The sequence below is a fragment of the Nerophis lumbriciformis genome, linkage group LG32 (assembly GCF_033978685.3).
Source record: "Nerophis lumbriciformis linkage group LG32, RoL_Nlum_v2.1, whole genome shotgun sequence".
Classification (NCBI taxonomy): Eukaryota; Metazoa; Chordata; class Actinopteri; order Syngnathiformes; family Syngnathidae; genus Nerophis; species Nerophis lumbriciformis.
Genome location: NC_084579.2, coordinates 3,555,485 through 3,570,461, shown reverse-complemented (window position 1 = coordinate 3,570,461; position 14,977 = coordinate 3,555,485). Strand labels below are relative to the sequence as shown.

General features: G+C 39.0%; 2 protein-coding genes across 3 annotated transcripts in view; both read right to left on the bottom strand.

The window, feature by feature from the left end:
* Positions 1–10,117, bottom strand: part of pitpnb (phosphatidylinositol transfer protein, beta) — a 30,145-nt gene extending 20,028 nt beyond the window's left edge. The window contains exons 1-2 of the mRNA XM_061926690.1: positions 9,988–10,117; positions 2,179–2,209 (exon numbers count right to left, since the gene is read on the bottom strand). Coding sequence (XP_061782674.1) covers positions 2,179–2,209; positions 9,988–10,007 — 51 coding nt within the window. The 5' untranslated portion in view covers positions 10,008–10,117. The remainder of the gene's footprint in view (positions 1–2,178; positions 2,210–9,987) is intronic.
* Positions 10,118–13,338: 3,221 nt separating this feature from the next.
* The window catches only part of ttc28 (tetratricopeptide repeat domain 28), a 91,397-nt gene continuing 89,758 nt past the window's right edge, over positions 13,339–14,977 (bottom strand). For both annotated transcript variants that reach the window (XM_061927467.1, XM_061927468.2), the window contains one exon: positions 13,339–14,466. In XM_061927467.1, the coding sequence (XP_061783451.1) occupies positions 13,707–14,466 (760 nt within the window). In that variant the 3' untranslated portion in view covers positions 13,339–13,706. The remainder of the gene's footprint in view (positions 14,467–14,977) is intronic.

The following is a 14,977-nucleotide window of genomic DNA, read 5'->3' as shown; positions in this document are numbered from 1 at the left end:
TATTTTTGGATACCCCAGATCTTTAGTCAGATTTTTTAAACTGTCAGTGCTAAAAAAATTACAATTGTTATGAAGTATTTACACATTTAAGCCTCCAATTACTTCACATCAAATATTCCATGCCATAAAACAGGGGTTTTATTTTACACAAAAGGGCATAAAACATAGGAAAATTTTAACTTTCTCTTAACGGATAGATCTGTAGTTGATCTATAGATTTTTAAGCATTGAAACTATATAAAATAATTACATATACCTTATTTTTAACAGTTTAATGACTGAGACCATTTTGAGTCCCCGGGAGCTTTAACAAGGGTTACAATGTACATTGTATTGATTTTGAACATGAAAAATATCAAAATGTCCCCCCAATGCTTTAATTTTTCAGTGTGCGGGCCTCAGTGGAAAAAATTTGGACACCCCTGATGTAGACAGATACTTGGCCATGTGATCACTGAATTTACAGGAAGTGCTAAAAATTAAGGATATGTTGACTAATACCAGAGCTGGGCAAATATTTTGACTCAGGGGCCACATTGAGAGATAAAATGTGTCTGGGGGGCCAATGTGTATGTGTGTATAAATGATAAATACACATTTAGCTGTAAAGTACAGTATGTGTGTTTGGGTCCCTTTTTTTCCAGGAACACTACCGTATTTTCCGCACTATTAGCCGCACCTAAAAACCACAAATTTACTCAAAAGCTGAGAGTGCGGCTTATAACCCGGTGCGCTTTATATATGGATTAATATTAAGATTCATTTTCATAAAGTTTCGGTCTCGCAACTACGGTAAACAGCCGCCATCTTTTTTCCCCGTAGAAGAGGAAGTGCTTCTTCTTCTACGCAAGCAACCGCCAAGGTAAGCACCCGCCCCCATAGAACAGGAAGCGCTTCTTCTTCTACTGTAAGCAACCACCCGCCCGCGTAGAAGAAGAAGAAGCGCGCGGATATTACGTTGCATTTCCTTTGTGTGTTTACATCTGTAAAGACCACAAAATGGCGACAGGTTTCCGGTTCATGAAAAGACGCAATCTCTCCATCCGCACACGGACTACTATTTCACAGCAACTGCCTAAAGACTTTCAAGAAAAGCTGGCTACTTTCCGTGCATATTGTAATAACAAGATAGCTGAAAAAAAGATCCGGCCAGAGAACATTATCAACATGGACGAGGTTCCACTGACTTTTGATATTCCTGTGAACCGCACTGTGGATACAACGGGAGCACGTACGGTGAATATTCGCACCACAGGGAATGAGAAGTCATCCTTCACTGTGGTTCTAGCTTGCCATGCTAATGGCCAGAAACTTCCACCCATGGTGATATTCAAAAGGAAGACCTTGCCAAAAGAGACCTTTCCAGCCGGCGTCATCATAAAAGCTAACTCGAAGGGATGGATGGATGAAGAAAAGGTGAGCGAGTGGTTAAGGGAAGTTTACGCGAAGAGGCCGGGTGGCTTTTTTCACGCAGCTCCGTCCATGTTGATATACGACTCCATGCGCGCCCACATCACGCTGGTTTTTAATATATTATTAAAGTTTGACTGACCTATCTGACTGTTTTTTTGACATTCCCTTTAGCGCAGTTAGATGCGGCTTATAACACGGGGCGGCTTATAGGTGGACAAAGTTTTGAAATATGCCGTTCATTGAAGGCGCGGCTTATAACCCAGGGCGGCTTATGGTGCGGAAAATACGGTAATATTGGCTGCATTTCTCATAGTTGCTTGTGTGCCATGTTGTTCCAGACCACAGCAAACATTACCGAGCTTGCAAAAATTGTAATAAATCCATTAGAAGAAGAGAGCCAGCTGTTTCCTTTAACTTGGACACACATATATACCTTTGGCCATTATGAGCCAGTCATTTCCAGAAGTTATCTCATCCTGTGAGAAGCCTCCATTTTACTAATGATTTCCAACGTTGCAAAAAAGTGTAAAATTAAAATTAAAATACAACATTTCTGTCAACAAAGGCTTGCGTCAGCCTTTGATAGTAGGCTAATATAGACACTTAGATCCTGTGGTGCCTTCATTATAACACTTAGATAAGACTTTTAATTTTTTTTTTGTGTATTTTTGGTTCCTCTTTTAACATTTTGGGTTGCCGACCCCTGGGCTACACCAACAATCGTCCAGTAGAGAAAGACTTTTAATGCTTTGGTAAAGTACTAACCTCTTCAACTGAAATGGGCAACACCACGCGGCTAGAGTAGAAAAACAAGAGGGGGGGGGGGGTACACAAGATGAGAAAATGCTTTGAGTTTGACGGCGATTGATTACATTTATTGCTTCATTGAAATAAGTTTAGCTGGGGCCAAGAGGTCGCATGAAAACAGTCTCTACATTTGACTTGTCACAATCACACACACACAAGAAGGGAACAGGAATTACAACATCAAAAGTTAAACATTGTAAAAAAAACAAAACAAACCATTGCTCGTATTTATTACATTGTTACATACGTCTGTACACATAGGGACGAAATTATCGAGTTTGAGTCTATTATCGAATCGAACCGATTCCTTATCGAATCTCTTATTGAATGCAGATAGGTTGTTGCGTGTGCACTGAGTTCCAAAAGCCATAGATGTTATATGACTGGGTCGGCACGCTGGTCATAAGGAGGAAAAGCGGACGTGACTGAGGACAGCATGCGGACGTTATAGGGTGAAGGTTTCAGGTGAGAGAGGACGCTAAAGACACGCACCCCAGTGCTATGTGCGTTGTAAATTAAAAAAAAATTGCCGACAAACACATCACCAACATGGACGAGGTGCCGCTCACTTTTAGACATCCCGGTGAAGCACACCGGAGAAGAAGGGGACCAACACGGTAACGAATCGATACGCACAACGGGGCAAGAGAAGTCAGCTTTTACTGTTGTGCTAGCTTGCTATACTAATGGACAACAAGACTGACTTTGAAAATGAGGAGAGGGAATCTGGCGTGTTTGATGGAGAACTTGCCCAGCTGTTCCTTTCGGACTTTGACGGATTTGTGGATGAGGGTTGATCAGAAAATAATGTGAGTACATTGATAAACACTTCAATAAAGTCCAACCAAACTCAGCTTTGCTCCTGCTGCCTTTTTAAAACAGCGTCCATGCATGCTAGCGTGGACCCCGACTTAAACAAGTTGAAAAACTTATTGGGGTGTTACCATTTAGTGGTCAATTGTACGGAATATGTACTGTACTGTGCAATCTACTAATAAAGGTCTCAATCAATCAATCAATAGCGTATGTTTTAAGCTAGCGTATGTTTGCGCCCAAAAATACGCTGCGCCTTATTTATGCGTTAAATACAGAAATAGCACCCGTAACTGACACGGCGCTTTTTAATACGGTGTGCCCTATGGTCGCGAAAATACGGTACAGTGGCTTCGACAACGGGAAGCAGCTCTCAAAAAGGGATTCAGATCCATGGAATCGGTTCTTTTCTTATTGAACAATCGGGAGAAGCGGTTTCGAACACCATCCCTATGTACACATGCAAAGATGCTTCTTAGACTTATACAAACTTTATTGATCCACAAGGGAAATTGTTCCACAAAGTAGCTCAGTTACAAAGGATATATATGGCGTATATTAAGACTTTTTTTTTTTCCCAACTTTTTTTATTGGCATTTTCAAATAGACAGAAAAAAGTGTAAGTCAAAACAGTACAATTTTAAAGTCAGTAAATGATTCACACCCTTTCCCTTAAAACCCAAACCACCCATCCACCTTCCCACCCCACTCAGGTCCCACTAACGAGGGACAAATGGCACAATTATGTAACAAGTAAGACGACAAAGACAGACACATTCTCACACACACACACACATACGAGGCCAGAGACAGACAGATATATATAAAAAATATATATATATAATAATAATAATAAAATAAAATACAAATTAATAATAATAATAATAATATATAATAAAATAAAAAATAGAATAAAATAATACTAATAAATAAAAGGGAGATTAAGACTTTTTGACATAAATCGTAGCAAGTACAGTTGCCGGCATGTAACTTTGAACACTTGTGTTGTCCTTAAATATAACTGCCATGCTAACCGTTGGTGTTATTCACATCCCAATTAACAGTAGGTATTATTAACATCCCAATTAAAGAGTGTCACGCTAGTGAGTGGCAGCAAAGTAGCGCGTCCTTCTTCCACTGCGTTTGATTGATTGATTGAAACTTTTATTAGTAGATTACACAGTACAGTACATATTCCGTACAATTGACCACCAATTGTAACACCCCAATAAGTTTTTCAACTTGTTTAAGTCGGGGTCCACGTAAATCAATTCATAGGGCTGCAACTAACAACTAATTTGATAATCGATTAATCTGTCGATTATAACTTCGATTAATCATCGGATAAAAGAGACAAACTACATTTCTATCCTTTCCAGTATTTTATTGGGTAAAAAACAGCATACTGGCACAATACTTATTAGGGCCCGCATGGCCCATTGTATAAGGACTCCCAAAGGGAGTCCTTATGCAATGGGACATAAGGACCTATTGAATTTGTAAGGTTTTATTCTTTATTCTTCCGCCGCCACATTAAACTGTAATTTGACCCACTTAACATGCTTCAAAACTCACCATATTTGACCCACACATCAGGACCTGCGAAAATTGCCTTTTAAAAAAAAACCGAACCACAAAACTCAAAATTGCGCTCTAGCGCCCCCTAGAAAAAGAAAAAAAACTAGACTGCCTGTAACTGCCACTAGGAAGGTCGGAGAGACATGAAACAAAAACCTCTATGTAGGTCTGACTTAGACCTACATTTCATAATAGTACATTGTCGGGCTAAAATCAACAGGAAGCTGGCAATTCCCCCTTCAAGACAAAAAAGTACTAAAAACAGTCACTTTTGCCTCTTTGAGCTGTAATTTGACCCCCTTAACATGCTTCAAAACTCACCAAACTGAACGCACACATCAGGACTAGCAGAAATTGCGATCTAATAAAAAAACCTAACCCCAAATCTCAAAATTGCGCTCTACCGCAATTTTTGAATAAAACACAGAAAAAACTGCTCCTCGGAAGAAAAAAATGACAAAACTGCCTGTAACTCCCACCGGGAAGGTCGGAGAGACATGAAACAAAAACCTCTCCGTAGGTCTCACTTAGACCTACATTTCATAAATTGACAACCCCCAGCAAAAATCAACAGGAAGTTTGCTATTTCCCCCTTCAAAACAAATTTTTTGTAAAAACCGGTCACCTTCCTTCAAAAACGATCTCCTCTGAGCGCGTTTTGTCGTTTCGGCTTCAAACTAACACAGGAGAGAGATTACACCCTTGTGTATAAAATAACAGAACAGCGTTTTAATACCTGCTCCGGTTTTGATTTTATGACCCTTCAAAGACCCGCTGCGCTGATGCTGCTGCGCTGCTGTTTTTTTTAAGATGGCTGCTTAAAAGCAGGAAGCACCAGCGTGCCTACACAATGCAGACAAGGTAGGTGCACTAGACAAAAGTATTGGGACACTTATGACTACCACCGGACAAAAGTATTGGGACACTTAGGCCGAAAACTGGACAAAAGTATTGGGACACTTAGACCGAAAACTGGACAAAAGTATTGGGACACTTGGGACTACAACTTGCCAAAAGTATTGGGACACTTGGGACTAAAACTGGACAAAAGTATTGGGACACTTAGGACTAGCACCTGCCAAATACGCGGGCCCAACCAACGCTGCTTGCAGCATTAATTTTGATTGTTTCTCAGCTGTTTGTAAATGTTGCAGTTTATAAATAAAGGTTTATTTATAAAAAAAATAAAAAATAAAATAAAAAAGCCTCTGCGCATGCACATAGCTTAGATCCAACGAATCGATGACTAAATTAATCGCCAACTATTTTTATAATCGATTAGTTGTTGCAGACCTAGTACAAGCATATACTATCATCATAATACAGTCATTAATCATCAGAGTACAAACGTTGAATTATTTACATTATTTACAATCCAGGGGGTGGAATGGGATGATATCAGCACTTCAGTCATAAATAATTGCATCATCAGAGAAATGGACATTGAAACAATGTAGGTCTGACTCGGTAGGATATGTACAGCGAGCAGAGAACATAGTGAGTTCAGGAAGCATAAGAACAAGTATATACATTTGATTATTGACAATCCGGGGAGGTGGGATGTGGAGGGGGGAGGGTGTTAGTCAGAGGTGGGTAGTAACGCGCTACATTTACTCCGTTACATCTACTTGAGTAACTTTTGGGATAAATTGTACTTCTAAGAGTAGTTTTAATGCAACATACTTTTACTTTTACTTGAGTATATTTATAGAGAAGAAACGCTACTTTTACTCCACTACTTTTATCTACATTCAGCTCGCTACTCGCTACAAATTTTTATCGATCTGTTAATGCACGCTTTGTTTGTTTTGGTCTGTCAGACAGACCTTTATAGTGCCTGCGTTTCAACAAATACAGTCACTGGTGACGTTCACTTCGTTCCACCAATCAGATGCAGTCACTGGTGACGTTGGACCAATCAAACAGAGCCAGGGGTCACATGACCTGACTTAAACAAGTTGAAAAACGTATTCGGGTGTTACCATTTAGTGGTCAATTGTACGGAATATGTACTGTACTGTGCAATCTACTAATAAAAGTTCCAATCAATCAATCAAAAGTGTGAAGGAAAAAAGACCCTTTTTTATTTCAACCGTACATCCTGTCAAAAGCCTAAAGACTGACTTCACAGTTCCTGTCTTCACAATACAAGTGCCGCTCCATCGCGCCTGCGCTTTCAAAATAAGAGTCTCCGAAAGCCAGCACAAACAAGCTAGCAAGCTACGGAGTTTGCCGCCAATGTATTTATTGTAAAGTGTATAAAAACGAATTTGGAAGCTGTACAAATAAGAAGCCAAAAACCAACCACTTTCATGTGGTATTAGACAGAAAGGAGGAACTTTTTTTCTCCTCCATTTAAAAACGTGGACGTTATCATCACTACTGTCTGATTCCAATCAATGCAAGTCATCAGAATCAGGTAATACACCAACTTATATTCTTGTCTTCATGAAAGAAAGGAATCTATATGTGTTAAACATGCATGTATATTCATTAAAACACCTTTAACATGTAAACAAAACCGGCAAAATAAATAAATATAAATTATATACTGTATATATCAATGTATGTATATTAGAGATGCGCGGTTTGCGGGCACAACCGCGGAGTCCGCGGATTATCCGCGAATCGGGCGGATGAAATTTTAAAAAATTCGATTTTAAATAGATTCAGGCGGGTGGCAGTTAAACCAATTCGGAAATATATATACATAGTTAAATGTTGTTACCCACATACGAAAAACAAGCAGGCACCTGCAGCATATGCCACAACAGAAGAAGAAAAAAAAAGAGATGGACACTTTTACGGAGCGGAGAAGGCCCCCGACGCCTCGCCGGGGTCCGGGACCGAGGCCCCTTCCCCCGAGAGGGCCCCACCGGGAGCCGTAGCTGAGGCGATCCGCGAGAAGGGCCCGACGCACGTCCAGGGTCACCACCGCACCGACACCCCGCCTCGTCCGCCTTCGCCGCGGCCGGCGTCACGCGCAGCAGGTAAGCAGCTTACCTGCCCGCCACCCCCGTGGCCGGGGGCTCGTAACAGGGGTCACTCCGCGCGCTCCGCCCGCGCAGCTTACCTGCCCGCCACCCCTGTTGCCGGGGGCGCGTAACAGGGGTCACTCCGCGCGCAGTGCGCTCACGAAAGGGGTGGGGCTCACCCTGGTTGATATAGACAGCAGCTAGGACGGTGGCCATGGAAGTCGGAACCCGCTAAGGAGTGTGTAACAACCCACCTGCCGAATCAACTAGCCCTGAAAATGGATGGCGCTGGAGCGTCGGGCCCATATACCCGGCCGTCGCCGGCAGCGAGACGCGCTTGGAGGTGCGCTCAGCGCGGCTCCCATATGATTGCGCACTGGTGTGCGTCTGGGTCGTGACAGCGTGGCACGCGAATGCTGCATTGGATCAGTCTCTTTTCTTTAACAGGCAAAAGCTTTATAACCTCACTAATGCCTTGCATCGTCTATATTAGATATATAACAACGGGCGGGTGCGGGCGGATGGCGGGCGGATGCGGTTCTGATCAAATGTTAGATCGGGTGGATTACGGATGGTTGACGACTTTCTGATGCGGTTGCGGATGAAATAATTGCCTATCCGCGCATCTCTAATGTATATATATATATATATATATATATATATACATATATATGTCTTAATAAGGTTATCCAAAAAATAGTGCTCGATACCGTAGTAGAGCGCAATATATGTATGTGTGGGGGAAAAAAATCACAAGACTATTTCATCTCTACAGGCCTGTTTCATGAGGGGGGTACCCTCAATCGTCAGGAGATTTTAATGGGAGCATTCGCATACCATGGTTTATATAGGGCACAGAGTGGGTGGGTACAGGCTGGCCTAGGGGCGTGGTGATTGGTTCATGTGTTACCTAGGAGGTGTTTCCGTCTATGGCGGCATGTTGTTACAATTTCGCTGCGCTTGTTGAGGGATGACAGGTCTGGACGGTAGATAATAAACAGTTTCTCTTTCAAGCATAGGTTGCATCTTTTATTACCACTATTGTAAGGTGTGCTGGATGCAAGAATTTGCCATGTTATTGAATATTCAACATTATTGTCTTTGAGGTCCCAAATGTGTTTGCTGAGTTCTGTGGTATTTCGCAAGTTTTTGTTCCTGAAAGAAGCCTTGTGGTTGTTCCATCTGGTTTTGAATTCACCCTCGGTTAATCCTACATATGTGTCGGATGTGTTAATGTCCTTGCGTATTACCTTAGATTGGTAGACAACTGATGTTTGTAAGCATCCCTCCCTTACCTCCTAGGTAACACATGAACCAATCACCACGCCCCTAGGCCAGCCTGTACCCACCCACTCTGTGCCCTATATAAACCATGGTATGCGAATGCTCCCATTAAAATCTCCTGACGATTGAGGGTACCCCCCTCATGAAACAGGCCTGTAGAGATGAAATAGTCTTGTGATTTTTTTCCCCCACACATACATATATACATATATATATATATATATATATATATATATATATATATATATATATACATATATATATACATATATATATATATATATATATATATGTGTGTGTGTATATATGTTACTCATCAGTTACTCAGTACTTGAGTAGTTTTTTCACAACATACTTTTTACTTTTACTCAAGTAAATATTTGGGTGACTACTCCTTACTTTTACTTGAGTAATAAATCTCTAAAGTAACAGTACTCTTACTTGAGTACAATTTCTGGCTACTCTACCCACCTCTGGTAGTAGTCAAGGGTTGAAGTTGACTGGAGGTGTTCTTTTAGTGCGGTTTTGAAGGAGGATAGAGATGCCCTTCCTCAACACGTCAACATTTCTTTAAGGCTTTGGTCTCGTCCTGAACTTTGGGTTTGTTGACAACATTGTCGGCTATTGTTAAAAAGTCTGCATGGAGCTAGAGAAGTGTCCTACTAGCTGCTAGCTGCTAACTTAGCCTGCTAGCATTACGGCTAAATCCGACGGAACCTTAATCTGTCACTCTAAGCTTAACATAACGGTACTTTGTGGCTATAACAGGATGCTCGCTGGCGAGCTACACCCAACAGAGGGAACGCTTCCAAGGAGCAATGTTGATTAAATATACTAAATGTGATATGTGTCTTTTTATGCGACTATTCATTAGGAGGCTAATTATCCACCCTGCTAGCTAGCTAGCTCCCACTAGCGACGCCTTAAAAAGACCGGTGTCCCGTTATACACCCGCCGCTAAAGCTGTCCTTTTGTGGGCGACGAACAGGGAAATGTGTCCAGCGACTATGGTCAAAACACGCCGCGTCGTTCCAACCTGGTAATAAGCCGTCAAGAGGGTAAAAATACGCCGTGAAAAGCGCCAAAAAGATGATTTAAAGGAACACGTCAGACTCACTATTCCTTGATGAGCACCATCTTCGTCCGCCGGTCTGCGCCTGCGCAATGTGGGCCGACACCACCGTGCGCCGTCAACAAGTTGGACACGCCCTCCTGGTCAAATCTGATTGGCTGACGGTGTCAATCAATCACCGCCGCTTCCTCGACGAGTCAATCATTGACATTAACTTGAAAGCGGACAGTGGTCTCAATTATTTATGAGCGTTTTACTAACTACAAATCAATGTTGAAATACACACGGTAAATAAAGACTACACATGACTATCGGATGGGATTAAGGTTTTTTTGAAAGGAGCCGTTCCCTTTTAAAGAGACATTTTAAAATGAAACAACCACCAGTATCAGTTATACAATAAGATGTAGATCAGAATAATTGAATTGACACAAATATTACTATATTGGTGGGAATTATTCTAAAATTTTGGCCATAATTTAATTTTTTGTTGTTTTCATTGTAAACCATACTTGCCAACCTTGAGACCTCCGATTTCGGGAGGTGGGGGGTGGGGGCGTGGTCGGGGTTGGGGCAGGGCGTGGTTGGGGGCGTGGTTAAAAGGGGAGGAGTATATTGACAGCTAGAATTCACCAAGTATTATATATATATATATATATATATATATATATATATATATATATATATATATATATATATATATATATATATATATATATATATATATATGTATGTGTGGGGGGGAAAAATCACAAGACTATTTCATCTCTACAGGCCTGTTTCATGAGGGGGGGTTCCCTCAATCATCAGGAGATTTTAATGGGAGCATTCACATACCATGGTTTATATAGGGTGAATGGTATGTGAATGCTCCCATTAAAATCTCCTGATGATTGAGGGAACCCCCCCTCATGAAACAGGCCTGTAGAGATGAAATAGTCTTGTGATTTTTTTTCCCCACACATACATATATTGCGCTCTACTACGGTATCGAGCACTATTTTTTGGATAACCTTATTAAGACATATATATATATATATATATATATATATATATATATATATATATATATATATATATATATATATATATATATATGTATATATAGCTACATCCTGAAAATATGCAAACAAAACTGTGTTTAGATAATTGATACTTCAAACTTGCATAAATAAATCTTAAGGAATATAACATAACTTGGCTTCTGAGAGCTTCAAAATGTAATGAATAAAATGCTAAAGTTGTTGATAAACAAGCAAATATGGTCATTTTAAATGAATTATTATAATTTAAAATTAATTATTTCAAATATGTTTATTTTAATGTATCATTCTAATGCCTGGATGTAATAAGGAGTCAGAAAAAATACAAATAAAAATACAATTAATTTTGATGTTTTTAGCAAAATATAGTAAAAATGTATTTTTTTTGGTTTTTTTTAATTAATAAATATATTTATTTTTAGGTAAGATAAACATAATAATACAATTTATCTCTCGTCTGGATGATTTAGTTCTGTTGTCCTCCCGTTGTGAAAAAAGGCTGTCCTCACTCAGGTGCATGGAGCTGGAGGGGGCGTGGCCTCCAGCTCCAGCTGAAAAATCGGGAGATTTTCGGGAGAATATTTGTCCCGGGAGGTTTTCGGGAGAGGCGCTGAATTTCGGGAGTCTCCCGGAAAATTCGGGAGGGTTGGCAAGTATGTTGTAAACATTCCATAAGGCAGTGCTATAGTTCATGCTTTGACAGTGACATCCCTGGTTAGAATTTTACCTCTTAGCATTTCACCAATATAGAAAAAATACACACGTGTGAAAATAAGATGCATTAATGGATATAAAAGCATACATAAAACTCCCAATAAAAAATAGGACTATAGGACATAATAAAAATGTCAGTATAAAATTCTACTATTAGTCTGGTGTGTGTACCCTTAAACTACTACCCTTTAAATAATGAACCCGAAAGTGGATCCAAATAGAAAAAAATAAATAAATAAATACATACAACACAATTACAAATATATATATATATTTTTACATGTAAAATATATGTATGTATTTTTTTTACATGTAAAATATATATATATATATATATATATATTTTACATGTAAAATATATATATATATATATTTTTACATGTAAAAAAAATATATATGTATTTTTTTACATGTAAAAAAAAATATATATATATATATATATACTTTTTTTTTTTTTTTACATGTAAAAGTATATATATATATATATATATATTTGGCATGTAAAATATATGTATATATATATATATATATATATTTTTTTTTTTTTTTTTTTTTTTTTTTTTTTAATGTAAAAATATATATATGTTTTTTTGGTATGTAAAATATATATGTATATATATATTTTTACATGTAAAAAAATATATATTTTTCCATATAATAATATATATATTTTTTTTTTACATGTAAAAAAATATATATATTTATATTTATTTTACATTTAAAAAAAAATTATATATATATACTTTTTTTTACATGTAAAAATGTATATATATATATATTTTTTTTTTTGGCATGTAAAATACATATATATATATATACATATATATATATATATGTATATTTTTAAATGTAAAAATATATATATGTTTATATTTATTTTACATTTAATTTTATTTATTTTTTTCATGTAAAAAGAATATATATATATATATATATATATATATATATATATTTTACATGTAAAAAAAGTTATATATATATATATATATATATATACTTTTTTTTACATGTAAAAATATATATATATATATTTTTTTTTTTGGCATGTAAATATATATATATATATATATATATATATATATATATATATATATATATATATATATATATATGTATATTTTTAAATGTAAAAATATATATTTGTTTTTTTTGGCATGTAAAATATATATGTATATATATATTTTACATGTAAAAAATATATATATATTTTTCCATATAATAATATATATATATTTTTTTTACATGTAAAAAAAAATATATATTTATATTTATTTTACATTTTTAAAAAAATATTATTTTTTTCATGGAAAAAGAATATATATATATATATATATATATATATATATATATATATATATATATATATATATATATATATATATATATATATATATGCATATATATATGTATATATATATACTATATACTGTATATACACACGCTGCTAAGTTTTCTCTAACTCAATTTCTTGTCCAATTGCCGACACTAAATTAAAAAAAAGTGTTCCCAAACAAACGGCTCACAACTGGGAATCAGTTCTCATCGTTCACTCAAAAGAGCTGTTCAAAAGACTTGATTCGTTTGCAATTGTCACATCTCTAATAGGAAATATCAACCCCGAAAGTAATAATAGCTGGAAAGTGTCATTTATTTAACAACATACACATAGAGCTTTAGTGATTATGTACAGAAAAGTTCAATCAAGTAAAATATAAATCGTTCTTATGGCTTCAGCAGGTGTCACCTAAAATGTGTTTTGCTGTGAAACGGATAGTTTCTGTCAATGTTTACAGACAAAATATGTATGACAAAAGTCTCACTTCTGCATTGTCTTGTCTTCTTCCTCTTCAGGACACTCAAACTAACATTCATTAAAACCAAAGCTTCACACTCATTGTCACATATCTCCAAACTATTTTCCAGGAACTTGTTGGAACTTCCACCCTATGGAGCTCCTCAGACCATCAGGTCCTACCAGAATCACCATGGGAACCAAAGAAGAAGGCGTCAACATTTAGAAGAAGGGAAAAAATGTCCTGCTAGAAACTTGAAGCCATTTCCAGAAGGAAATTTCGTATTAGTCGGTGGTTTGGAGGCAGGAGGAGGTTTAGCTTCATCACAGGCCTTCTGTCGGGGCGAGAGGTTCAGCAAACCCAAAACATCTTTCTGCACTCTGCTCATTTTCTTCCCCCCACCAGGAAGGACGCTCGCAGGGCACGCCCCCTCCTGTTTGTGGACCACCCTGAAGCGTTTAGCATCTTGCTTCACACTGGAGGTGACTGGAGAGGAAGGGGGAAGGTTTGGTCTGAGCTGAGACTCGGTGGCAGGTGAGGACGGAGCGAGCTTCTGCAGGGAAGAAGAGCGGCTTGGCGGATTTGGCCGGGGCGCCTTGGGCGAGAGAGGACTTCGGCGGGGACGGGGGGAGGACAGAGATGTTAGACTCGCCCTGCTCGCAGGTCTACTGAAGGCGCTGGTCTCTGAGGCTTGGAAGGTCCGCGCCCCCCTGCTGAGAATGGGGGTGGTCGGGGTGGAGCGAGAGTGCTGCTTCCCCTCGTTCCTCCTGGGCGTCGGTGCTCGGGCGTTAGCTCTCTGCAGGTTCTCCACAGCGTTCATGTGGCTCTGGGTCTCCTCCAGGATCTTGCGGGCCAGTTCCTGGGGGTCCACTTGTCCCGCAGGCCCGCTCCTCTCCTCCTGGGACTTGACGGTGCTGTCGGTCTCTGTACTGGAGTGGTCCGACTCAGAGCTGCTCATTTTGGCTTTGCTTGTCCTGCAAGGAGCAACAGCCATGTCAGCATTGAGGACACACCCTGGACTTAATTTGCACCATTGGACTCTCCATCAGCAACCTCACCAGCTTCAACCTCACAGACATCCTCTCAGACCACCTGGCCCTCACCCTGGACATAGACATCCCCAACCCCCTTATCAAGCAGCAACGCTCCATATCATACCGGAACATGAAATCAATCCACCCCCCCTCTCTTTCTGCCCTACTGACTTACACCACCTCCGATCACACCCTCACTTTGAACGCCTCCCCCACTGAACTGGTTAACAGCTACAACAGCGCACTCTCCTCCTGTCTCAATCAACTCGCCCCCATAAAAACCAAAACTGTCTCCTACACCCACACCGCCCCCTGGTACACTGACCACCTCCGTCACCTAAAAGCCAAGGGCCGGCAGCTTGAACGGCTCTCAAAGAAAACCGGTCTCACTGTTCACCTGGACATCTACACACTACACCAACAGGAATACAGAGATGCCCTCAACAATGCA